The 25,988-nt window shown below is 42.9% G+C and overlaps 3 protein-coding genes across 6 annotated transcripts; 1 reads left to right on the top strand and 2 right to left on the bottom strand.

The window, feature by feature from the left end:
• Positions 1–702: 702 nt before the first annotated feature.
• Positions 703–2,719, bottom strand: CPTP (ceramide-1-phosphate transfer protein). The gene is made up of 2 exons (XM_069782663.1): positions 2,564–2,719; positions 703–2,482 (listed from the first exon to the last, which is right to left on the bottom strand). Exons 1-2 carry the CDS (start codon positions 2,683–2,685, stop codon positions 1,960–1,962), a joined length of 645 nt encoding a protein of 214 aa, XP_069638764.1. The 5' UTR covers positions 2,686–2,719; the 3' UTR covers positions 703–1,959.
• Positions 2,454–16,457, top strand: INTS11 (integrator complex subunit 11). 4 transcript variants are annotated; one of them, XM_069782654.1, is made up of 18 exons: positions 2,454–2,589; positions 3,305–3,490; positions 4,446–4,543; positions 5,574–5,647; positions 5,863–6,091; positions 6,208–6,306; positions 6,405–6,439; positions 7,135–7,273; positions 8,956–9,020; positions 9,676–9,865; positions 10,528–10,611; positions 11,153–11,242; positions 11,818–11,980; positions 12,774–12,881; positions 13,497–13,558; positions 14,438–14,580; positions 15,324–15,453; positions 16,278–16,457. In XM_069782654.1, exons 2-18 carry the CDS (start codon positions 3,463–3,465, stop codon positions 16,341–16,343), a joined length of 1,803 nt encoding a protein of 600 aa, XP_069638755.1. In that variant the 5' UTR covers positions 2,454–2,589; positions 3,305–3,462; the 3' UTR covers positions 16,344–16,457. The 4 variants fall into 4 exon arrangements, with proteins under 4 accessions (XP_069638755.1, XP_069638754.1, XP_069638756.1 ...); XM_069782653.1 differs by lacking the exon at positions 2,454–2,589 and adding an exon at positions 2,770–2,837; XM_069782655.1 differs by lacking the exon at positions 2,454–2,589 and adding an exon at positions 2,858–2,989.
• Positions 16,370–20,063, bottom strand: LOC104317062 (lysophosphatidic acid receptor 6-like). Its single transcript, XM_069782657.1, has 2 exons — positions 18,992–20,063; positions 16,370–18,168 (listed from the first exon to the last, which is right to left on the bottom strand). Exon 1 carries the CDS (start codon positions 20,061–20,063, stop codon positions 19,002–19,004), a length of 1,062 nt encoding a protein of 353 aa, XP_069638758.1. The 3' UTR covers positions 16,370–18,168; positions 18,992–19,001.
• Positions 20,064–25,988: the final 5,925 nt, after the last annotated feature.

The following is a 25,988-nucleotide window of genomic DNA, read 5'->3' as shown; positions in this document are numbered from 1 at the left end:
AACTTAGAACAAAGTTTTCTCCCTACTGAGAAAGTTTGATTCTTTAATGGTAAAAATCAAGTTCATCTTCAACATTAATGTTTATCTCATGGGAAGAATAGTTGAGAATGAACGTGACAAGGGACAAAAAGTAATTCTCCCATGTGGTCATACTACCATTTCTGCATTAAACTTCAAGAGATCTGTTAACATTTTTTCACTTGACACACAATACTATTTGACGTAATTTAAGGCATTTAATACGCTACACAGATTAAATACCAGCTGTATCTATATCAGACAGCAGGGGAGGCCCAGCACTTTGTAGTTTGTAACATGGAACCGCTCCATTTTAATATACGGATTTATCCTATGTAACTATGTAATCATTTAAGGTGGTCTTAGCAAGAAGGGAATTATATTTGTGTTTTCACAGCACAGCAACTAAACCTCCATTTAGGACGTTCAAGGAAATTCCATTTCCTGTCTTCAGGCAAAAAATAGTGTTGAGAGATGTGAGTAATCAGAATAGGAGCTCACTGCACAGCATCTAATTTCAACTGGGTTACTCCTGACAGCTGGTTTCACATCTGATCACTAGGTAAATGAAACAGACTCTGCTAGTGAAAGACAAGATACAAATAGATAACACTATAAGTGGTGTTCCTGCCAACACCACAAAACCAGATAGCATTCCTATAAAGGATACTCTTCAGAAGCATGTTAGTCACATAATTTAATGTCCAGTTAATCTCCATGAGGTAATAGTGATTTCCTGAATCACGCAGTGTTACATTAGGCCAAAGTGCCTCCTATCTGAGATAAAATCAAAACATGTTACAGCCACTGGGATTCTCCCTCCTCCCCCAAATATTCATGTCATCCTGAACTAACAATGTAGTGCTTTTTCAGCTTTCAAAAAGCTAAGTAAACTCCATTTTACATACTTTGCGGGTGTGTGTGCATATACACACACATGCGCGCGCACACACACACACACACAACTGGCTGTTATATACAGTGATTTGCAATAGAAGCAATAAGCCTCACAAAGTAGTGACTTACAGTACAAGTTCAGATTTCTCCCCAGACAATCAGAGAAGTCATTTTTGTAGGCATTTGACACATTAATTAAAAAAATCATGAGAACACAATTTAGAAGCATGGCTGGAAAACAGGTAAGGTACAGTCTGCAGCCTTAGCTGGATGTATAGGATTGTGCAGTACATGCTAAAACCAACAGATTAATGGGTAGGGGAGGCTACACAGAAGGAAGGTCCTGCTTAATGGATCCATGCACAAAGGAAGAACAGGGTCTTACAGTAATGACATACACCAACATTTCCTTCTTTAATTCTAGGGGCCACAGAATTAGCAGCAGTAATCAAATGAGTCTGTGACCACAAGGAAAAGAGCTTCCTTTCAGACACGCATTACTCAGCATTATAGTTTCAAGGCTGAAGCACAAGAGAGGGCAAAACCCCCCAGATCTATTCAAGGGAACAGCTTGTAAACAAAAGTGGCAAAGTGAGCTCACTGTAGTGTTAAGTGTGTTCAGACACCACATCGGAAAGTTGTGCTGTCTCACCAGGTCCTAACTATTAGTGTAAACGCAGAGGTGCTGCTGAAGTTGCAGAGTTTGGCTTAAAAAAGAAACCTACCCCCCTCTCCCCAGCCTAGCTGGAGAGTTGAAGGTTAATCCAGGTAGAAAAAAAAAAATCCCTTAAGCATGCTAACGGTGGGGTTTTTTTTCTTACTGTAGAGCCGAGGCTCTACACACACATAGACAAATATACATATAAAAAAAATTGGTACAATTTTTTCTCTTATAAAGTGAGGCATCCTGAATAGCTTTGCCGACTTGTCAGCTCCCTACTGGAAAAGGGAGGGTGACCATGGACAGAGAAGAAAACACATGGTTTTCACCCGCTTCATCCTACTTCTGTCAGAACGTGGCACGGCTCTTGAGCATCCCTCCCGTCAAGGAAGGTCAAGCAGCTTGTGGCGGGCGAAGAGCTCCTGGGTGATGCCGTAGACGTCGCAGATATAGGGTAAGGCCTCGCCCAGCATGGTGACGGCTTCCTCGGTCGTGCCCACGTTCATGATTTCAAGGAAGGCGTTTCGGGAGGGTAGCGTGCAGAAGGCCACCGTGGCAGCTTTGCGAACAACCCAGGGGTGGTAGGTGGCCAGGGAAGCGTTGTAGGAGTCCGTGCAGATGACAGACGTCCGGGAGTCCTCCCGGCCGGTTCTCAGCCCCTCCAGGAAGAGCTGCAGCCATCGCAGGGCCCTGTGGAGACGCAGGACGGTGCGGCAGCCGGAGTCGGGCCGTCCCGACCGCTTCTGGAGATCCACCAGCCCGTTGGCCAGCTCGTACTCCACCATGGACTGCAGCGACACGTACTTCTCCCGCTGCTCGCCGCGGCAGTAGTTCTCCATGATCTGTACCTTGGCCACCGCGTCCTTGGAGATGAACGAGAAGATGGAGCCCAGGCTGTGAAGGAACCTGCGCGCGGGGAAGACACGCTCCCGTTAGCCAACGGCAACCCGGCCCCGGGCCCCCGGGCCGGCCGCCGAGGGCACTCACCGGATGAGCCCCCGCCAACCGCTGAGGTAAGGGCCCAGCAGCACCTCCCGCCGCTCCGTCACGCACGTCTGGAAGGCGGCGAGGACCTCCCGCAGGCTGAACGCGCCCTGCCCCGCCGCCATCTCCCTCCTCCTCCTCCTCCTTCTCCTCCTCCTCCTCCGCTGCCAGTCACCCGCAACCCGACCAATCGCAGCGCCCGCTGAGGGGAGCGGGGGCGGGTCCCCGGGCGGTTACGCGTGCGCTGAGGCGCTGAGGTAGAAGGCCCGGCGCCACGGTGAGAGCGGGCGGGCCCCGGGCGGGCGTTGCTAAGGCCGCGGTGGGCGGGAGACCCCGCTGCCGGGACCGGGGGGCTCCGCTGAAAGGGGGGCGGCCAGGGGCTCGGGGCCCTGCGGGTCCGAAGGCCGTCGGGAGAGCCGGGGCCCTCACGTAGGTTTTTGGGTTTTTTCCCCTGAGGGAGGGCAGCGTCGTTTGCGGTCAGGGCTGGGATCGGCGGCCGCTGGGAGGGCGGACTCGGAAATCTGGTGGTGTGAGTGAATAAATAAATAAATACCGCCGGCCGAAGGGCTTGTGGAGCAGGAGCCCCCCCCCCCCCCCCCCTTCCTCTCCCTGCCTTCCTGGGCTGTGTTTACTGGTTCTTTGTGGCGACGGTGATTACCGAAGCTAAGCAGGCCTGAATTTCCAAGCGTTGTTAATCATCCACGTGTTGATCTGACTTGTGTTTTCTGACTGTCTTCCCTCTAGGAAGAAGTTACGCCTCTGCTTGAGTCTTCTGCCTCATACTGAAAAAGAACTGGAATGGCAGCTGCAAAAGCGGCTAAATCTTCTCTTCTTTTTGTGGCCCCCGTTAGACTGTTTCTGAAATAATTTGCCATGCAGGTTGAGATTTAGTGTTTGTTAAAATGCCTGAAATAAAAGTCACTCCCTTGGGTAAGTCCAATCTAAAATCGTCCTCAAATAGACACACTGAAAAACTTTGGAATTGAGAATTCAACGTAATATGTGTTAGACTGCTGGAGACATACCTGCCTTTCCGTGCCACAGAAACTGGCCATGGTGGTATACTGCAATACGTGTTGCAGTTGCACAGCATCCTAACTTGATTCGTGTCAGTATGTCATTGTCCTCCGTTTGTCTTTCAAGCAAGTAAGACTCAAACACTCTTGATAACTCTGTTTTGATTACAGGATTCACTAATACATACTGGTAAAGGCTTTGTAGTATTGTACAGTACAGCTAAAGTAGTAGTTCACTTAACAGTGCTAAAGAGCCACAGAAAACAGATTTTTCTCTTCTTTTTCTTTTTTTTTTTTTCTTTTTTTCTGGGTTGCACAGCAACTGTTGAGATGTATTTATGTACTGAGAGGGCAGAGGATGTGCCGAGCAGAACTGTTTTATCCTGACGGATAGTTTTCTGCCTTGGTATGGGCTTAACTAGAGCTTATTGAAGGTCTGTGCTTTCAGTGAGAGGCAGAGTACTTGGGGAGGTGCAGGGCCCTGGGAACTCTGAGTTCCTTGCTAATCCTTTCCAGATAAGAGATTATTTTGCTCTTACTTGAAACTGTGTAGCTGTGATTGCATAGCAGCAGGCAGAGAACAAACATGCCCTGCATCTGAACTGCTTATGGGTTTGGATGCAGTGCTGTATTTACTGCAGTTTTGCAACTGCAGCTGGAAGGTCCTCTCATAAGCTCAGGGAATGGGGTAAGTCAGTTCACATTTGCTCACCCCCCAACAGATCTGCTTGCTTGGAAGAAAGGACGTAGTCTTTTCCTGCATCAGAAAAGGGCTAGGAAGTTTTTACGGACCTTTAAATGCTTCTCTTTTGAAGTGATTGTAAACGTTCCCAGAGATGTCTTACTTGTCTTTCTTTTGCTTGGTCCAGGAGCTGGCCAGGATGTGGGGCGCAGCTGTATCCTTGTGTCTATCGCTGGGAAAAATGTGATGCTTGACTGTGGGATGCACATGGGCTACAATGATGATGTGAGTATGGTGGAGAAGCCCTGAATGCTGTGTAGAGATGCTTTCAAGGTGCATCTGCCTGGCCTTTCGCAGCAGGGCTCCTGGTTCAGTGGTCCACTTTGTTTCCTTTTATTTGAACTTTGCCTGATTCATCTTCCGTGATGTAGGGGTAATATCAGATAGGTGTGTGTTATTTGGCACCTGTATCAACCACTGCTGGAGACGGATTATGGCAGAGAATGAACTACTATTGCCCGTTCAAAATCTTGCCTTCCTGTGCAAGAGGTACATCCCTTCAAGTATTCCTGGTCTATGAAGTGCCACCATCCAGCTGTCCTTTCCCTGAGTTGTGGACTCCAAAAAAAAATTAAGCAAGCTGTGAATGCTCCATTCCTGGTGGTTTTGGGCTTTCTGTATTTCATATAGGCAGGTATCTTCTATGCTTTAAAGCATTAATCCTGTCATTATCTAGACTGTTCTTGACATGATGTTTCGTTTGGGGCAGTTAATTACTTGTGGAATCCATACCACGCATCTAGAGATGCTTTAGAGAGAGAGCCAGGAAACACTCGTGATGTTTGGTCACCCAATACTAGTAGGAAAGGAATAACGGCAAAAATATTCTGCAAGATGGGAGTTAAAGCGTGACACGGAGCAACTGTGCGATTACAGAAAAGGTTTTGAGGCTTTTCTGCCTTTAATGCCTGTGGGTAAGCTAAAACACGTTGGTCACCTGTTCTACTTTGAAGATAAAATTGGCTGTAATTTATTTATTTGCAAGGTCAGTTTCCCTGTCTGTCCTCTGGCAGCCCTCCCATCCTTTTTCTCTTTGATTCATTCCGCACATGAGTGCTGATGGTGTTTCCTGCAGCTCTTACTGCATTGCTGACACTGGTGCTGTTTGCTGCCTTATTGCAGTTTTGCCTCAGGGTGGGTTACAGCCCGCTTCCAGTGTTGCAGGTTGTTCACACCATTGGTTTGTTGGATAAGTAATGTAGTATTAACTGGCTTTGTTTTGTAACATATAGTCTGTTTTTTCATGCCTTTGCAGAGACGCTTTCCTGACTTTTCCTATATCACTCAGAATGGAAGGTTGACTGACTTTCTAGACTGCGTGATCATCAGGTGAGGGAGCTTCTTTCCTTGTCAGAGCTCAAATGGGAAACAGGAAATCTTTGTATACTGTCCCTAGCAACCCAAACATGTTCTAAGTTCATCATTCATATTTTGGCTAGTTCCTCTATGTCATGCAGTGCTTTAAAAATCTGAAGCAAGGTCTGAGAACCAGGCAAGCTAAGTTCCTGTGCAGCATCTCCTTTATCCTTTGTGTCTTTTTGCAGCCACTTTCATTTGGACCATTGTGGAGCTTTACCGTATTTCAGTGAAATGGTCGGTTATGATGGGCCCATTTACATGACACATCCTACCAAGGCAATCTGCCCCATCCTCCTGGAGGACTATAGAAAAATAACTGTAGATAAGAAAGGGGAAACTAACTTCTTCACTTCCCAAATGATTAAAGACTGTATGAAGAAGGTGGTTGCTGTGCATCTTCACCAGACAGTTCAGGTAAATGATCATTTCTGCATACTCTTGGCTCAGACCAATTGGATCATTGTAGAAGGCAGAGCAATTTTCATTTTTTAAAATGTGTGCACTAAGGCAGCGTTTGCCTGTTTGCGTAGGTGGATGAGGAGCTGGAGATCAAGGCGTACTATGCAGGCCATGTGCTAGGAGCAGCCATGTTCCAGATTAAGGTTGGATGCGAGTCTGTTGTGTACACTGTAAGTATGCACAACAACATTTATAGATACCTACATCTCCTGTTAATGGCCTGTCCAGTTACCTTGAGAATATTAATGGATTTCTCTTCTGTCATTAGGGTGATTATAACATGACACCAGACAGACATCTAGGGTAAGTAGGCAGCTGAGTTTCCATGAATTGTGTATATTTCTGACAGGAAGATTTTAGGGCAGCTTCTGTTAATACTAGGGGCTTATCGGCATTGATTCTTTGTTAGGAGACTGGAACATTTAATGATGTCTTTGCTGGAAAGATAAACGCAATTTTGAATTATGAGAATGAACAGATTTACATTGATTCTTCCAGGTAGACCTTAATGTAATCATCTTCTGTATACTCGTATTAATCTACTTTGAAGGCCGTGGAATAATGGAAATGTTTATTGTCATGGTATCTTCTAAATGTATTTACTTTCTAAGACAGTGCCAGTCACAAACTTCTAACGTTCATTTTATTTTTACTGGCATATATGAGAGATTTGTAATATTCCTGCTATTTAGAATATTTTAATGCCTTTTAAAAAAGTAATAGACTGGAGAATAATTGCTTTTCAAAATCTGTAGTCTCTATTCTGAGCAGGATTAATTTAAAGAAAGCATGACCTGCAAAGAGAGGGGTCCTGATGCTGCCACAGAACTCCTAGGTGACTTTGGGCAAGCCAATGTGCATCTGTGTACCTGTTTTCCTATCTGCAAATGGAGACAGCGACATTCTCCACCGATCTTTGAGACCTGCAGATCAGAAATGCTAGATACCATCTCTTAATTTGACTGTGGTGTTTTTTTTTTTAATTCCTTTTGTTTTAGTGCTGCCTGGATTGATAAGTGTCGCCCAGATTTATTAATAAGTGAATCCACTTATGCCACAACTATCAGAGATTCCAAACGCTGCAGAGAAAGAGACTTCTTGAAGAAAGTTCATGAGACTGTAGAAAGAGGAGGGAAGGTATGGCATTTTGATAATCTTAAGTGATGTGGTTTTTCTCTGTGTAGCTCTTGTTGGCTCTGTAGTGCTGTGTAACTATTAATAAACTCAGGCACCTATGTATGACCACTACATGAAACTGAAGGCATTTTTATATTCCTCCATCTGTACTTCAAAAGACAGAATATTAAACACTTCAATTATGCCAAGAAGAAAACCAGACCATGAATTAATGAGACAGTAAGGGAAATGCTGTGCTTACAGTCTGTAAATATGGAGGATAAAGGCAAAATTAACTTGATTTGCATCTTCTATACTGAAGCATCCTCTTAGTCATGTAAATTAAGAAACTGACTGTTCAATTACTGCTTTTAAACTCGATCAGAAATTATTTCCAGTGTAGCCAGGTCTGTCTGTTCAGTATCCTACTTTGTGCTGTTCAGCACTGTGCTGTTACCATAAAACCCCTCCAAGCGCATGGAAGACATGTGGTTACCATGCAGTAAATGATGCTTCAGTACCTTGTTTGCGGCTTTCACTTGCCTGGCTTTTTTGCTTGGGTAAGCCTGTTGCAGTCCAGCGTGATTTGACGTGAACAACTTCAGCTAGTCACGAAGCACATGGAACGTACAAGGATAGCATTGTAACGTGGCCATTAGTTTTATCAGTCCATTGTTGTTTTAGAATTTCAGTCAGTCTTTTCTGTTTCTCAGAGCTTAGCCCCTATCTTTGCTAATATAAAGCTTTATTTTGAGATTCTCTTTTTCATTAATACCACATTTAGAGCACGCCTAGGAAAAGACATTATAAAAAGAGACATTTTAACCCCTCAGAAAATGGAACTAGAAGTAAAAATTGGGAACACAGGAAAGTTTTATTGATTTCACTGTAGCTAAGGATCTAGTTCTAGGTTCCTAGGACTTATTTCATTTAACTCGATTAAGTGGAAAGTTAGTCTGGCTGTTGATTGTACGTGTAGAGCTTGAACTGCGTTTTGGTTAAAAATTATAGTAGTTTGTCACCTGTGACCTCAAGCGCTGTATTTTATTTGCTGTTCTTGTCTTAGTAGGGACAAAATGTAGGCTTGCTTGTGGAAGAGAGGGTGAGTCTCTTGTTAATGGATGTGGTTTGCTAAACAGTTCCATTAAGAAGTAGGTGATGGCTTTCCCACTGAATCTGGAAAACAAATGAGTAGCAGTAAACTCTTTGCTGCCAACTGACAGCACCTAACTGAAGAGAACATTGGAAATCGAAACAGCTGTATGTTCCTTCCTCTAGTGTTGCCTTAATTTGGGAGGGGAGGAAGGTCATAATTACCCCAGCACAAAGTGATCAAGGACAGAAACACTCATCTTAGTGTCCGTTTCCATAAATAATGCCAGAATTGTTGCTCTCAACAACTTGCTTTCATATTATCCAGGAGAGAACAGAACTGAATATTTTCACAAGCACCATGCCCCACCAGAGACTTAGTCCTCAGTATGTACAAACTGAGGTCTTAGCCAAGTGGATAGGTGCTTGTCAAATATCAGGGCCTTTCATTCCAAAACTGCAGAAGAACACGTTCCTGTGGAAAGAAAGGTCACCAAAAGATAATCTGAAAGCAAGAGGGAACTGAGGGACTTGTTCAGGAATGATAATGCTGCAGTGCCATTTACATGCTGTTTGGGTTTCAGAGACCGTAAATCATGCCTCAATTGCAGGTTCTTATCCCAGTTTTTGCCCTTGGACGTGCCCAGGAACTTTGCATTTTATTGGAAACCTTCTGGTGAGTGCAGTCTCTTCTGTGCAAGTACAACCTCCTTTTCGTCCTCCTCATGTTGTGGTCCTGGCAGGTTTCTGTGATTCTTTCATGTCTGTTTAGTACGAGTATTCTCATAAGTATTCCTCTGCATGTCGGCCCATGTTGGCAGTTGCAGAATTACTTCTTTCCATGTATTTTTCCATTGTTCCTGACTCTAAGCAGTAAACTAACCAGACTCTTTCTCCACTCCTCTCCCAAACACTCAGGATCAACTGTCCTTTAAAAAAATTTGGTTGTCTCTTTCCCACATTGTAAAACTGTTTTCATGGGAGGGGGAGGAGGGATGAACAAGTATTAAACTTACATATAAGCATTGTGTGGAAATGTTTTTGATAATACCAAATGATGCTGCTTTTAATTATTTCCCATAGCAAAATGATTAATATTTGTAATGGAAGGAAATTGTCTGTAGTGGGTGAGAACTGGATTAAAGCCTGCTTTGTATTAAGTTAATGCATAGCAATGTAGCATTGTTATAATACTGATTTATAGCTCATTGAGAGTAGGGTATGCGTGAAAAAAAAGTCTTTGGAGACTACATAGATTTATGGACTTCGAGCAGGGATAGCCAGGATCCTAATCTGGCCCTCACAGGTCTCTGGAACGCTCCTCTCTACAGGGAAAGAATGAATTTGAAGGCTCCAATTTATTTTTCCACGGGACTGACGGAGAAGGCCAATCATTATTACAAGCTCTTCATCACCTGGACTAATCAGAAGATTCGGAAAACATTTGTGCAAAGGAACATGTTTGAATTCAAACACATCAAAGCATTTGATCGGGCCTTTGCGGACAATCCAGGGCCTATGGTAGGTGGGCGCTAATAAGGTAACAGAGCAGATGTGTAGTGTCAAGGAGCTATTTTTATACCACTCTGTTCATGGTGAAGGCAAATGGGCAGTCTGCAAAAGCTCAGCATCTTCTACCCCATTAATATCAGCATCCTGTCTAAACCCCTTTTGCAGCCAGGCCATCTGAATGCTTCTATCTTTATTTCAGTAAAGGTAAAATGCCCAGAGAAAATAAAAAAATTGAATGTGTGTTCGTATAATAACTCTGGACCTGATTCAAACCATAATTTTTACAGTATATTCTTCTGACTTGTTCAGGAGACAGGTGCTTTACAACCCAATCTCTTATTGCTGATTTTATTTCTGACTGGTTTATTGCGCAGTAGCTGAAACAGGAATCTGTTGAGTATGATTGTACCATTGTAAAACCATTCAAAGTTTTTATCGGACGCTACAGATGCTCACAGAAATCTCCTGTATCAGTAGTTCAACTTATGTGAAAATTAGACAAGCTGGGAAAAATAAAATAGCAAAAATCTCCATTAGAGCTTTGATGTAGTAAGTATGCTGTAATTGTGTATTAGTGGATACTCTCCCCAGTTTTAGGGTATTTATGTATTATAAGTAATGGAAAGAAATGTGTTTTCTGTGGTGATTCTTGGCAAATCTTTCAATTCTAGGTTGTGTTTGCAACCCCTGGTATGCTTCATGCAGGACAGTCCCTTCAAATCTTCAGGAAATGGGCAGGAAATGAAAAGAATATGGTAAGAAATTCTGTTTCCTCACGTGATGTGTTGTGTTAATGTGATAGTGATACAGTCACAAGAACAGAGTTTACAGGAAAGCTTTTCCTGAACATCTAGGGTTAAATTACACAACCTACAAACTAGTGAACCAACCCTGGGCAGAGCTCTTGCATGCTCTGAATTTTTTTTTTTGGTGTGCGACAGGGCGAGCAGAGGAGATACATGTCTTAGGAGGCTGTAGGAGACTTTCAGAAGTGCTTTCATTAATTGAAGCATCTTCAAAGACATTTGTAACCTGCATTAATTCTTATTTAGTGGTGTGTAGATTTCAGCAGCTTGCTTTCTAATTTAATTTTCCTGTGTTTTCTGGAGTTGGGTATTTGCAAGCTGCAGCACAAAGCAAACACCTTTCCAGTGAAGGATGGTCATGAGTAAGATGGGAAGAACACAATCTTACATCAGCATTACGCATTTGTGGCTATTTTTATGTTAACAACAGCAGCTACGCTACGCGTGGTCCATGTGCAGAGTTTGTAGATTTTTCTGGTTTCCTTCTCAGGTCATTATGCCTGGCTACTGTGTGCAGGGAACTGTAGGCCATAAGATTCTGAGTGGACAGCGCAAGCTGGAAATGGAAGGAAGACAAATAGTAAGTCTTATTTTCAAGAAGGAGGAGCATTTGGGGGAAGTTCTTCAGAACTTTAGGTGGTAGTTAGACACCATGTACTTGTAATGGGAATATACCGTACACAACATTGAAAATACCCAACTAACATTTTCTTTGGAGTTTTTTTTCCAGTTTGCATTGCCAATAGCATGTTGTCTTCTGTTGTAAGGCTTTGTCACGGGCATATTTGTAATGTTTAATAACTAGGCCCCATTAGTCAGGTAAAAATGATACATTTTTAGGCAGATGGGGATATTAAAAAAAATGATACTGGGGTCCTTAAGTATTGATTTGTTTTGGCAAACGTGCAACAAGTATTGTGCTCTGAAATTGGGCAATTTGATCCTGTAAGTTACTGAAAGCGTTCCTGTAAAGCATCATATTCAGTCTCTGCTAGAGGAGCAGCTCTCTCTAACCTCATTTTCCAATTCAGGTGTTCTGCTTCCTTTTTTAAACTAAATACAGAGAAGTTGGGTCTGTTTGTGTGCAGTGTACAAGCTGTAGTGAGCCAAAACAATTCCTGATTCACAAAGCCTGTGCTTTCTGCTCCTCCACAGTTGGAAGTAAAGATGCAGGTGGAGTACATGTCCTTCAGCGCCCATGCAGATGCCAAGGGAATAATGCAGCTGATTCGCCAGGCTGAGCCACGAAATGTTCTCCTGGTGCATGGCGAAGCAAAGAAAATGGAGTTTCTGAAGCAGAAAATAGAACAGGAATTTCGTATGTATAGAATTGGTACTGAAGAGGGAGGGGTGGTAGAAGGAAGGCATTAAAGTTCACATACTTCATCCACTGGACCTCAGCACAGAGTTAAGCATAATGTAATTTACAGGACCAGTCACCCTCAAGAAACTAGTATCTGTAACATATCTTACTTAACATGTTAAGCCTATTTAATTTTAATGCCTGTTTGGACTTGAAGTAAAAGTTATTTTGTTATGTTTGTATCGTTATAGTTCAGCACTTACTGAATTTATATTTCTTTAGACTCCTAAAAGAGGCCGATGCAGGCAGGGTACATCTCTGAAACTGTAAGTTAGCAACTACATAGAGAGGAATGAGCTCCAGGAAAAAAAAAAGTTAATCCCTTGGAAACAGCTAGCTCTTAAATGATGAGTGGAGAAAGCACAGAATTCCCATGGGATGGTTACTTGCTGTCTGCATATTTATGTGCAGTAACTTGTTACCAACATCAGAAAACAGGCAGTTTTGTTGCAGTTTCTTTTTACCCCTTACAAGGAGTTACGGATAGCTGGGCTAGTCGGTATTGCCCCATTGGGGTTTTGATGGTTCTTGCAAGGTTGTTACCCTTAAGTCTGAGCAGCAGTTCTACTTTTCAGCCTCTTTCAAATCCCTGGTATTAAGTTTCAACAAATTGCTATTAAACTCAGTTCCTGTCCTGTCCTGAACAGCTGCAGCAGGCTTCTGCCAGAATCACAGCACCATCATCTACTCGAGGGACGCTTGCAGACTGCTGGTGGGTGAAATGACAGTCTGGTTCTTTACATTGCAGATGTCAGCTGTTACATGCCTGCAAATGGAGAGACCACAACAATATTCACCAATCCCAGCATTCCAGTGGACATATCCCTGGGACTCTTGAAGAGAGAAACAGCAATAGGTGAGACATTTTGAACCAAGAATTTCACCTCTTGGGCCCAGCCGCTGTTTTGTATAGTACATGTGTTAAGTGGAAACACTGTCGCAATGGTGACTTAGAAGCAGTGCTTCCTGTAAAAGAGCAGATTTTATCAGCATTTATTTAGTGGTTGAGAAGGCTTCCTGTGAAATGAAGCAGCTACTATGCTGTGAATGTATATTCAATAATGTTTAAAAAAAACCACACACACTACCTTGTCTGCTACTCATTGCCTATTCACTATGAAAACAAAATCCATGTATGCTTTTACTAGCTAGGTCTGTGAAAACTGGAATTACTTTTATAAACCCAATTTAAGAAAAATCAAAACCTCTCAAATCAGGAAGTGATAGGGGAAGAGAAGCAGTTGTTCTGTATTACTAAGCATGTTTTTTTAATGTGCCTAGATTTCTGATAATGGTTTAAGCACTATGCACTTTAATGGACAGGAGAACAAAGATGTAAAATCTTAGTCTCTGAACCTCAACAATGACTCAGAAATCCAATCTATTAAGTCCTATAGCAGTCATCTTGTGTGAAAAGCAAGCACATCATCATTAACAATGTTGTCTTTCTCTTCCATTTGCTTTGGTTTAGGTCTCTTACCAGATGTCAAGAAGCCAAAGCTAATGCATGGCACATTAATTATGAAGGATAATGTAAGTTAAAAAGTTCTTGTGTGTTGTCATCACTCATACATGAGTTCTGGGTGAACAAGGAACTGAAATAAAGATAAGCAGTCCTAGTTTCTTGGAAGGAGCCCAGTGACACCATACCTGGGAAGATTAATCTGTAAGACAGCCTCTTTAGCTTGTCAGTTGTCTTGACTGATAGTCTTCACTCGTCCCACAGCTTCAGAATTAGTATCTTGCTATTCATGAGCAGGGTGTTGTGGTAGAATTTTTACTGGTCAGGCTCATGAATGCTCAGAGTCACAGGGAACGGATACATTTGAAGAGCTGCTTCTGTTCAAAGTCTGTTTTTTGCCCTGGCCCCCTGCAACCTACCATGTGCAGCTACAGACATTCTGAGGAGACTGGTTTTCAGCTTGTGAATCCAAGGTGTTTCTGATTCACTGTGCGGGTAAAAATTAAAAGAATCAAGCAGCAGCCTGTTGTTGGTAGACCTCAGTTTGTTGGACAACAATGGAGAGGTGCCAGGGGAGGAGTTCTTACTCTGTAACCTCGTGTTTATATTTAAACAAATCATTCTCCCTGATAAAGACATTAAACCAACTCCCATTCAAAGAGCAACTTCAATTTGGGGAAGTAAAGAATGGGTATGATATTTTGGTGGACATTTTGCCACATCTTACCTCTACCTTTACTGTCCATTGTATGCTCATGCCTAGCTGTTACTGCTTGCAGTAGTAACTGAAGTCCGCTGAGATGTTTCAGAGATTGAAAAGAAATGATCTTACCTGCTAGAGTTTTGCAGTGGTGAACACACACCTATGTGCAGCTGACCACAGAGGAGGAATAAAACTTCAGACAGCACAAAGAAATAGCTTATAATGGATCTGTACTTTTCCTCTGCAGAGCTTCCGTCTGGTTTCTCCTGAGCAGGCTTTGAAGGAGCTGGGCCTTGCAGAACATCAGTTGCGTTTCACCTGCCGTGTTCACATTCAGGATCCGCGGAAAGAACACGAGACAGTGCTTCGTGTATATAACCATCTCAAAGGGTAAGTCCGTTCTTAGTTGTGCTTATTTTCTTCCCCCTAGGGATGGGCTTACTTAAGAATGATAAGCTCAATATAGGTAGTACAAGTGCTCCCTCCTTCCTGGCCTTCCAAACCAGCCCCATAGAGTTAAGAGAAAATTCTCTGCAGCCCCAAAGACACAACTGCTCTAGATTTTAGTCTGTAGAGCCAATGTAACCAGAGCAGTGGTTATGCTGCAGTAGCAGAGGCTGGTAACCAGCCTACAAGCTCATGGTCTTTGCCAAGCTAGAGCAGTCCACCTGAAATCTTTGTTCCTGTTGGTTTGCTGTTGTCACTATTGCTTCTAGCTGAAGTTAGTACAATTGTTTGGAGCTAGACCCTCAAGCATAGGGTCAAGACACCTCTTAAAGCTATTCAAAAGCTAGCAGCAGATGAACCGTAAAATCCGTTTTCTCCTTGAGGCAGCTGGTCAATTCTGTGAGTAGTCCTTTGCTCAGATGAACGGGGTTCAGACTGGAGCTGCTATCATGAAAGCCAGAAATAAATTTTGTAGGAAAACCTGTATGATCAATATAAGCACCAAAATAAGCAAGTTCTGCGTCAGCCCCGTTCTCCCTTCCTTGGGCAGTGCATGCTGGCTCAGAGACACTGCTAATGGTAGTACCTGCTGGTGTTCGGGATTCAAAGATACAGGGGATGACCCACCCTTCAGCTCATACGCATTTCCCACCCAAAAATCAATCGCATATCTTCTCTCTTACCAGGGTCCTGAAAGATTATTCAGTGCAGCATCTCCCTGATGGTTCTATAACAGTAGAGTCCATTCTTATCCAAGCCACGGCACACTCGGAGGATCAAGGAACCAAAGTTCTGCTCGTATCCTGGACTTACCAGGTAGGAATACTAGAAGACATACTTTTCAAGCAACTCTGATCTTAACTCCTTACAGTCCAAAACCGTCCTACAATGTAGGTTGCTATTTAAGGGTGAGTCTTCATCACTGTTTTTGAGGTAGTTTGACCGGAAGAAGATGAGGTGAGTCACTGCCCTTTTCTTTACCATTTTAGGTTTAGTACAAATCATTTTACAGGAGCTCTACTGAGTCAGTTTTTTGCTGGGGCCACTGAACTCAAGGCAACTGATCTGGAGTAATTACACTTAATACAATTACAGTTAATTACAATTATGTCTGTATTTTGAACTCTCAGCTCTATTACTACTGCCATACAGTGTGTGGAGGTATTTTCTATTGTATTTCTTAGGTGTAAAACTTCAAACAACAAACAAGCAAAAAGCTAGCCAATACAAAATTGGGGTAAGATTAGAGCTAGTCATTATGTTTTCTCCCTTTCCAAAGTATACTTTCTATGGCTGTATTTTTAAATGTTTCCTTTACAGCAAGGAAATGCCTTCTTGAGGACAAAGCAAAAAAAATCAATGGTTCTTTATTCTTTGCTTTCAAGAAAAATGGTCATTTTTGTCACAAGAGACACCTCAGGTCCAGACACCTACTTTGACAAATGGTAGTTTTACAGAGGTATTTCAAAAGAACACCAGAAATGCATATGTGCTAACTGGCTGGTTTCCATTTTTGAACACTGCTAATATTAGAGTTTGCTGGGCCCAATAATTATTTCAGTCTATTTCTACGTACCAGAGTTGAATCAGAAGGGCAAGTAGAAGACTGCTTTCATCCTGTTTTTCTTTATTCTCTCTAGGATGAAGAACTGGGCAGCTATCTCACATCCCTTCTGAAAAAAGGACTGCCACAGAGTACATCGTGAGCAACAGAGCAGCAGGCACAGTGGTGTTTCAGAGAGATTTAGATTTTATTTTGTTTACGTTGTCAATGTTTTTTTCCTGCTTTTGTTTTAATAAAGGAATTACAGTGTTTGTCCTATTACTGCAGTGATAGTGTGTACTGTTCAACAGTAGTACGATCTTCCCCCACTGGAAACCTGTCCATGGAGTCATTAGAGCCTGTTTTTAAAGAGTCCTGAGGAACAAGGTTTGAATTGCTTACCCAGTAAGGTAAAAGATATTCAGCATTCTTCCCCTCCCACAGCTCATTTCCCTTAAAACTTCAGCACTGCTGAGTGGAAACAAAGAGCTTTCAAAGCTTCGCAATTAAAATGCAAAGTATAAATGGAGGCAAGCAGATAAAGCCCTAAATGTGCTATTTACCTAGCAGCATAACTTTTTAAATTATCCATACTTCCCTCAATGACAGCTGACAAGGCTGCAAGAAAGCTGCACTTGCAGATGGAGTCCCTAATAAAAATTTTTCTTCCTTTGTCCAGAACATAAAAATTGTGCTTAGTTTAGTTGGAAAAAATAGTCCCTCCAGTGCTGGGAAGTGTTTCCATAGCCTATAAATGGGACAAAAATAGCAGTCTTACAAAAGGTAAAAGATTAATTTGTCCTAATACTCCCTCAGAGGCTCTCCTCGTCTCTCCATTTTACAAGTGCAAGGATTTGCACTTGTCTTACCAAGCCCACTCAAGCAGAACACAGGAATCATTATTTTCAATATTTTAGAAAAGTTTGAGCCGGTTTTCTCACTGATACTTAAAAATTTCTCCAAGCTAAAAGCAAAATACAGAAAGGGAGAGGTCAGTAGCTGACCCTTCATTAGTAACAGGTATCCATTCAACACAATTCAAACTGCACATAGCAGTAACTAATGCAGGTCAGGCCCATCCTAACAAATGCAGCACTACACCCACAAACACCATCTATTACAAAGCTTTAGCTCTATTATAATAATTTCAGATTTGCTCATGGTTTGCTTGCTGCATCCATCTCAGATTGCTGAAGTGGTTGACTGATTGGCTTTAACTGATAGCTACAGCATCCCAAATCCAAGACCCTTGCTTATCATCATAATGCATGGGTTTTTTTTCCTCCAAACCAAAACCCCACCATACCCCTACACCAATGCTTCTTATTTTCCAAACCTCTTACCTCCTGTCCTTAACCAGAGCGTGGACTCTGGCATCGGCTGCCATCAGAAGATTGGCCGAATATGGGCAGATGCTGCAACATCCATTGTTACGCAAAGAGAAGTTACACATCATATCGAGATACACAATCATTTACCTCACACACCATTCTGCCACAGTAATCCTACTCCCTCCCTCCTTTAAGGTCCATGGCCTTTCTTGTTCCAAGTCCAACAGCACCGCATAACCTGGGAACCCCAATCGTCTGCTGCAGCCTGCTAGGTCAAAGCGTGACTTTTAGCCTCCCTTTTGCACACTTAGAAATGGAAATACAGATTTAGCACATTGCCACAGTTCAGCATACCTTGTTCCCTCTTAAACAAACCCCATCACAATTTCCCTTCTGTTCTCGTCTGCTCAGCAGTCTTGCATGCCTACAGGCCAACAGCATGTACACACTTCATAAAGTTTGGGGGCAGCGTGGGAAGGAACAGTATATCTGTTACCAAAATCACATTCTTTTAAGTAAACCCTTGGCTTTTAAGCAGTTTATCAGCCAGGCCAGTTGTTTTCTGGTGACTCTGATAACCCACAAATGGTAATTTCTCTCCAAAGTCTTGCGTTTCACAGGGTGGGAAACTCAGCAGTTTTCAGAAGCTGTGTGGTTCTGTTAATACAAGAGAAGGGGTGAAATACATCAGATATAAACGCGATATCACAAAAGGTGACTGAAAAGAGAGCTTTAACATTTGAACAGGACTGGCCCGTGTAAGGAGTTGTGCCAGCTCCTACAGTAGCTTCCCTCAATGACCGTGTGGCCAGAGGAGCTTGTTTACCACTGGTCCTGCACAGGGTTAACTGACTGATAAATACTTTGGATCTATGATCTTCCAAACTTGCATTAATAGATGTCCAGCTTGAATCCATAGGCATGCAAAGCTAGAAACCCTGTACTGAAATACTCCTCAGGAAGCCAATCAATTGATTCACAAGAAGGGAACGAGATGCCCTTATTTGGCTGCGGAATGTAGGCAGAAAGGGTTTGTGAACCCAGCTGGCTACAGGGTGCCCCCAGGGAGAAAAACACAGGATCCCTCCAAAATAGGGAAAAGCCAAGCAGGACTGCCCCAATCCACTCCGCTTTCAGCTAGTTAGTGTCAATTAGAAGGCTGGTTTCTTTCAAGTAACCCTTTCCTGGGCTGTAACTGCTTTCCAGAAGAGCCCTGTGTTCTCCCACCAAGCCCAAAATTAAACAAAAGGAGACCAAAACATCAATGTACGTGAACACAGCATGTTTTGCCCTGTGCTATCTAGGACTGTCAGAGAATACAGCTCCCCCAAGTACTGTCCTAGTTGGCTAATAAAAATATATAGCTGTTAGGCACTTCTCTCCAGCATTCCCTTGATATAAAAGCCACTGTATGAAAAAATGGTAGGTTTCACAGGTTTGTTTTCAAAGAAACAGTTGGAAAGATGAATACTCTACTTACTTTAAGTAGATCAGTTGATTCCATCTCTGTCTTTTTTATTTCCATGTCTCTGTTGTAGTTTATAAACATAGGAGGGCTCCCCACATTTCTGGTCACAGATGGTGTACACCATTTTAGACCTGAATCTGAGCTTGAAGTTGAAGTACCAATGCTTGCTGGAAGAGGTGAAGTAGTACAAGAGTGGGTTAAGGCAACAGTTGAAGCTCACTAGGGCTAAGGTGACTCTTCGCATTTTGTAGATCAAGCTGGTAAATGACTCATTCTGGATGACCTGGATTCTCATTAAAAAGTGGAGCAAGTGAGTGAGATGATACGGGAGAAAGCACAAAATACAAATGACCAAGATGATGTAGATAGTGCTCAGGGCCTTCCTCTTGCGAATGCTGTGTTTGATCTGGGAGATCCTCTTAGCAATGAGAGGATAGCTGATCAGAATGATGGAAAATGGGATCACAAACCCAAAAACTAAGGCCAGGATGTTGTAAGGTGCCATGCGATAAGTCCAGCTACTCGTAGCAAAGTTCTCAAAACATGCTGTCATGTTCCTCACACCACTGTTGTGGAGGGGACCTCCAAGGATAAGCGGAACCATGACACTTAGAGCGACCACCCAAAGGATTGTGACCACCATCACGTAATGGATGACTTTGATCTGGATGTACGTGAAGGGGTGCAACACTGCAATGTAACGATCGACACAAATGCAGGTGAAAAAGGCAATGCTGAGATAGATGTTGATATAGTACAAAGTCCCAGTTATCCTACAAGCCATGTCACCAAAGATCCAATTGTTCCGATTCAGGTGGTAATGAATTTTAAAAGGCAACACACAAACAAACAAGGTGTCTGCTAGAGCTAGATTAATGAGGTATACGTAGGAATGAGAAGCGTGCTTTACTTTGCAGGACAGGAGGTACAGAGCCAAGACATTTTCTACCAGTCCCAGCACGAAGACAATGCTGTAGATGACAGTAAACAGGGAATACTGGAAGTCTGCTTCCAAACTGAATTCTGAACTGGCATTGGCAACTGTCTCGCTGGAGACTCCTTCAGTCCAGGAAATATCTGCCATGGTTTCTGCTGGAGTGTAGGGATACCCAACATGGGATAAAAGTCTTAAGCCATCCCTTACCTCAGGAGGTTCTTGAGTTTTACTTCATCTTGAGTGGGCAGGAGCTAAAGCTACACAACTGAGCAAAGTTCCGTCTGGTGAGGTCTGTGGTTCAGAGGTCTGGGCTTGGTATACTTAGATGGAAGGCGGTGTTGCGTGTTGCTGTAAGGGAGAATAAATCATTTAAAACACAAGCATTTGAAGTTTACACAGTAGACAGAGCATTTACTGGCATTAAAATCATCACAAGCTGATAATACTGAAATAACAGAGGTAGCAATTCCCCCTGCCCCCCTCCCAAAAAAAAAAAAAAAAAAAAAAAAAGATATGTAGAAGGCTATATCTTTAGCTAAGGACAGGCCAGCAATTGAAGCAGTGCAGGAGAACTTCAGCAGTGATATACCTTTGGAGGTCCTGTAATTAATTTCCCATTCCTAAGCCCTACCAAAATTCCTGTGTCACTGCTGAGATGTATGATGTTGTTACCCTGTCCTTAAAAATTTGCAGTGATGGATTGTGCAGGCTTCCCAGGAAAAAAGAAAAGCAGTAGAGGCAAAAATAGAAGCAGGACTGCTTTTTTAGTTACTCCAGTGTGACAGTTAACCCAGTAGTCTGTATACTGAACTGTTTTATAACCTTGCTGCTGCAGTTTTATAAAGAGCATGCGTGGAACCTTCCTGTTAAAACTAAGAAATATTGTTTAAAGCACAGGACTGAAACAGGTAGCTGGCATCCATACCAAGCTGTTAACCAAATCATAAAGCAGCAGCACCTATCCCCACCCACGTTTATGAGTGGTTCAGGGTGGATGGTCAGTATAGACATCAACTGTTAACATAACAGTAAATGGAAGGGTTCAGCACTTCAGACAAGATGTGCCAGGTCTCTTGGAACAAACATTCATCTGCAGGGGAGTATGTCGTACTGGACACAGTCCTCAGTCATCGTAAGACCTGGTGACATGCATGAAGACAATCTGAGAGAAATAGGGGTTTTTCCACCCTTCTCACTCACACTTTTACACCTTAGTTGACATTCATATATAAGGGGGAAGGCTCAGTGTAAGCTGTTGGGTGAATTTACAGCACCCTGAACCTACTCTGCAGGCACACTGCAGAGGGAAACCACCACTCACCTCAGATACAAAGGAAGCCTAAAGGACTAGTTTATGTGTTCGAAATTCGGGAAAGAGGCACTGTGCAAGTAGGACTCTTCATCTAGGTCAGTCACGTCACGTACGCAATAAACTGCACTCCAACAGTGCAGATTCCCTCCATCAAATACAAAAGAAATCTGAGCAACTAAGCCAAACATAGACACCTAAACAGAGGCCCTTAAAGGCAGTGGAGAAATTAAACCCAGCTACAATATGCACGATGTTCCTGAAGTGGAGCCATTGAAAGCACAAAAACACAAAGGTTGTTGGGTACTTTCCAAAGGAAACTCTGAAATCACACTTCCTCCCAATAGTTGTTTATCTAATGAAGTCAAAAGCACCCAAGATAACTGGAAGATTAGAAAGGAAAAAAAAATGGTTTCACTTTAAGTAGGCAAGTAGACCTATCTGCTTACATAGGTCTTTCACCTAATGGCAAAGGGTTTGTACACACCCAGAAAAGTTAATACAAAACCAGGCATGGCTACGCCATAACTTTAAGCAGCATAGGACTTGAAACAACCTTTATATCTGACTTTTGCCGGAGCAAGAGCCCCCAAACATCTATCTTTTCTAAGGTCGGAGTATAGTGTTGCAACTGAGGAAAGATAAGGCAGAGGCCTGTAAGGCCATTAAAGGGGTAGGACAGGCAAAGGAGGGTGATTAGCTACTGCTTCTCACAAGACTAGCACAGTAAGGACATCTGTAGACACTACCAGGTAACAGCTCCAGAACAAACAAAAGGAATTTTTCCAAACAGCACATACATTGTCCCAAGATTCTGTAGAAGCCAAACACAAGAGTTTCTGTATACTTAATGCTGACTGACTGCTGTGAGATGGCATAATGAATCTTGCTAAAGGACTGCCTAGAGAACCGATTCCACTCAGATCCCCGGCAGTACGGTTACAAGGCCTTACAAAGGCACAGAAGCTGCTTGCACCACAATACTGCACTAATAGAATTTCCTTTCAGCACCTGTAGTCTCATTTAATCCCATAAATCCCTCCCCATCTGAAACAGGATCCCACATTATGTCTCACACTCTTACAGAGGACAGTGAGCGATGCTAATACCTCAATTGCTGGGAAGTAACAAGCAAAGCCCCTGACAGAGATGCTCGTACTCACTAGCGCTCACTATCCCTAGATGTAGCCCATCAAGTAGCATGAACCCATTTAAGCTTAACTGCAGCAGAAGTCAGGAACAGTGGAAGGGAGGGTGGAAATAACACAACACTGACATGGAGTATCTTACAAGTCTCAAGCTGGTCTGCTACCCAGTTCCAGTTATATAAGCACTGCAGGACCCTACCACGTACATTGATCTGTTTGAAAATATTTTCATTCCCTGTGACAGAAGCGACAAGAGTCTACAACTAAACATGTATTTTCCAAGTATATAGCCACTTCCATCTCGTATAATAATGTACCATTTACTTATCAACCATTTTAAAAAATATGGAGTCTGATCAAATTCCAGATTCAGCTTTGCTTCCCCAGAGTTGTTTTGTTTTGTTTTGGGGTGGTTTGTTTTTGTTTGTTTGGGTTTTCTTTTTTTGGGGGGAGGGCTGTTATTTCTTCCAGAACCAAAAAGCACCACTGAACTTCTCTTTCTGTACAAAGTTATTTGATTTACAAAAACACAGAAAAGCATACATCAAAGTTTCCACTGGATTTTGAGTTCATCAGACTATTAGAGATGTTTTCATACAAAACCAAGCTTGAGTCTTTGAACTCTGGTCAGGTATGAGGTTTTTCTGGTTTTAGTTTTAAAGCATCACTATCAAACAATCAGAAAGACAGATCTCCCCATGTATTGGATGCCCAAACTGAATTAACTGAAACAAATTAGTAATGCAACAACATAAGAAGGAAAAGAATGCTAAATACTCATTGATAATAAGTAACAAGTGTTAATGACGGACATAAAAAAAAATGATTCAGACTAGGAGTTTGTACAGAAGTTCTCTACTGATGGTACATTTTATGATGCTAAAAGAGCATGTTCTTTAATTAGATGTCTTTAGGTTCTTTTTAACAGTTGCTCTGGGGTTTAAAAAACAAAGCAAAACCCCACAACAGTTCTTTGTGCTAACTGCAGAGTTAGCCAGTTAGCCTACTTCTAGACTACTGCCTGGATAGCTGAACCTGGGTTGCTCAGTTACTGGATTTGATAACAAGCCCATCAACACGATAGGTTTTTATTGTAACCAGAAGTTGGGAAACATTTGCAGAAACATCAATAGCAGGTATTTTTGCACTGTGACTATTAAAAAAAAAAAAAAAAGCGATACCTGAGCCTGCAGTAGCAGTTAGCTTAATTAACACCCAAACAGCATTAGTATTTCGTTTGGTTTTCTGTCCCGTAAAGACTCATAATAAATTTGGTCAGAAAGTTAACTTACCAGAGCTCAGATCGTCATCTCATGCAAAAGCTGCAGATGAGTACACTGGCCTCTCCAAAATGTCCTCACAACTACGAGGTCACTGCTAAGCTCTTCTGCACAGAGTCTTAACACCAGAGCAAACTGCCCTGTAAGACACACTGCAGAGCTCTCCCACACTGTTCTACAGAGAGAAACCACAGGAAGTGAAGATGAAAAGCTGTCGCTCAAATCCAAGACAAAGCACTTGCCCCACCAGTGAAGTGTCCCCCCAACAGAACTGCGGAGAGCGCACAGCACACAGCCAGCACTAGTGCACGCTTTAATTCTCTCCATGCATCCACTGCATGAGGGAGGCACGATGCTCCCACCCAAAGCCACCCTTGATCACCTCCAGCGTGCCCTGCCCTCCAGTCCCAGCAGTCTGCAGAGCAAGACTTGCCTCTCTGGAACCAGGTACCAGTGCTTCAGTCTGAGAAACTTTGAAATAGGCCTGTAGCTGCACTCTCACTTCTCCTCAAAGGGAGGAAGAGCAAGACTTTGATGCCGTTCCCTTTCAGGCAAACTGCTGCCCAAAAACATATGGGCACATTATGGTTTGGAACACAGATGGACAAGCCCACTGTTTGTGTTGAAAAAAATCACTGCAGTGTGTTACAGCATCCCTACCTCTGGGTACTCATCCAGCAAGGCTGTACCAGAAAAGCACAAACAGGTACCCCACTAGCAACACAGCAGCTTCAACTCTCCTTTTCCATGGTAGAGACCCAGGACTCCTCCAAAGTTCTGTTGTCTTCTTTGGGAATGAGTCCCTAAGGGAACAAAGCAGCTAGCAGTCAGCATGCCCCACAGGAAGGAAGGGAGTAACCAGAAGTATCTTACCTTTCCTTCCCATGCTGTCAAAAGTAGGTCTCTAGCAAAACCGCTACCTGGAACAGAGTGCGGAAGAGATGTATCACTTCTCATGAGGAGACATCCAGAAACGAGCTGTCCTCATATTCTGTATCAGAACCACTCACTAACTCGATCCCCAGAGCCAAAGGCAAGGTGGCCTTAAGAGAGGTGAAAAAGAACTGCTGCCTCCCCCTCTGCCTACCTCGTGGCTCTCCACCATGCAAACAGAGACTGGAAACTCCACAGCCTCTCAAGAGGCTACGAAGATTCTTCCTTTATTTATCTGAATGCAATAGTCTATATCACTTTGAATTGCCACATAAAAAAACCACCCGAACATCCTCTTACCAGATCGAGTCAGCTGTCTGCTCTGAGAAACTGGCTTTATCTGTAACTCTTCTTCTCCTCTCACAGACAAAGGGGAGATTAATTATGGTGGTACCAGCCATCTCAGCTGGACGTTACTTCCACTGCAGCAGTGTTTAAACTAGGTATTTTTTCTTCTGTGAACTTCAGAAATCAAATTTTTCATCCTCTTTGCTGTAACCTGGCACTCTAACAACAATTTTATAACCAAAACAGACAGAGATTCTGGTGTCATTCATGAGAAAAAAAACCCACAAGTTACCCAATGTGTATTTTATTGATTGGGCAAGCAGACAAAACCTGAGATCAGTGTCATTTAAAAATAAATAAATAAATAAAAGTTATCTCTACTCCCTGCTCTGCACTACGATTCACACACCCTTAGATCACTGACAGACTAGCATGCCCTGCAGCACTGCTGCACCAACAACTATGGAAGAGCAGAAGGCAGCAACAAGCAAATCGGAGCCCAGCAACAGCGGGGCAGCCACCTTCCAGCTACAGAGCCTCCACTGCCAAAAATGCTAATCATTTCATGATTGGGCTGACTCGCTCATACAGTTGTTCCTGTGCTACTAGCCCAGTCTGTGACCATTAAAACAGGTTTTAAGTGACCTCAAAGGAACTTTGTTCTGTAATACGCCACATCCTAAGTGCAACAGACATGACTGTACCAGGGAACAGGATAATGTAAAAGGCAATATAGTTCAGTAAAAGAGTGACTGTTGATGAGGAGAGGAAATGGCGAGTACTTTCAACGGCTGCTTCTGTAAGTCACTGCATCAAAGAGTAACAGTTGTCCCTTGCGCTATGTTGCACAAAGGCAGGGTTACAGAGGAGAGGGGCAGAGAGGAAATGCTACATTCTCCCCCGTTCTAAGCCTGTATCCCTCCCACACACACCACAGAAGGAAAAAAACAAACCCACCAAACACCAAAAAACCCAAGCCCCACTCCTTCCTTCTTGAGAGACAGGCACCAGAATTTCAGAAGAAAAAGCAGTTCTGAAAGCAGTACGGAGTTGTTCTTCTTTTCCCCTTGGCAGTCTCAGATGTCAAGAACAAATGGTAGGAAGATGCCTACAG

Source organism: Haliaeetus albicilla, chromosome 4 (assembly GCF_947461875.1).
Source record: "Haliaeetus albicilla chromosome 4, bHalAlb1.1, whole genome shotgun sequence".
NCBI classification, from domain to species: Eukaryota; Metazoa; Chordata; class Aves; order Accipitriformes; family Accipitridae; genus Haliaeetus; species Haliaeetus albicilla.
The sequence above is the reverse complement of the archived record's forward strand: the minus strand, read 5'-3'. Positions and strand labels throughout refer to the sequence as shown.

What these genes read in the sequence shown, in the direction of transcription:
- CPTP (XM_069782663.1), bottom strand. Translation starts at nt 2,685, where the DNA reads ATGGCGGCGGGGCAGGGCGCGTTCAGCCTGCGGGAGGTCCTCGCCGCC. An exon ending in GGTTGGCGGGGGCTCATCCG is followed by an intron (nt 2,483 to 2,563) that starts GTGAGTGCCCTC and finishes CCCCGCGCGCAG; the next exon opens with GTTCCTTCACAGCCTGGGCT.
- LOC104317062 (XM_069782657.1), bottom strand. Translation starts at nt 20,063, where the DNA reads ATGGCAGATATTTCCTGGACTGAAGGAGTCTCCAGCGAGACAGTTGCC.
- INTS11 (XM_069782654.1), top strand. Translation starts at nt 3,463, where the DNA reads ATGCCTGAAATAAAAGTCACTCCCTTGG. An exon ending in ACACCAGACAGACATCTAGG is followed by an intron (nt 6,440 to 7,134) that starts GTAAGTAGGCAG and finishes CTTTTGTTTTAG; the next exon opens with TGCTGCCTGGATTGATAAGT. An exon ending in CGGACAATCCAGGGCCTATG is followed by an intron (nt 9,866 to 10,527) that starts GTAGGTGGGCGC and finishes TTTCAATTCTAG; the next exon opens with GTTGTGTTTGCAACCCCTGG.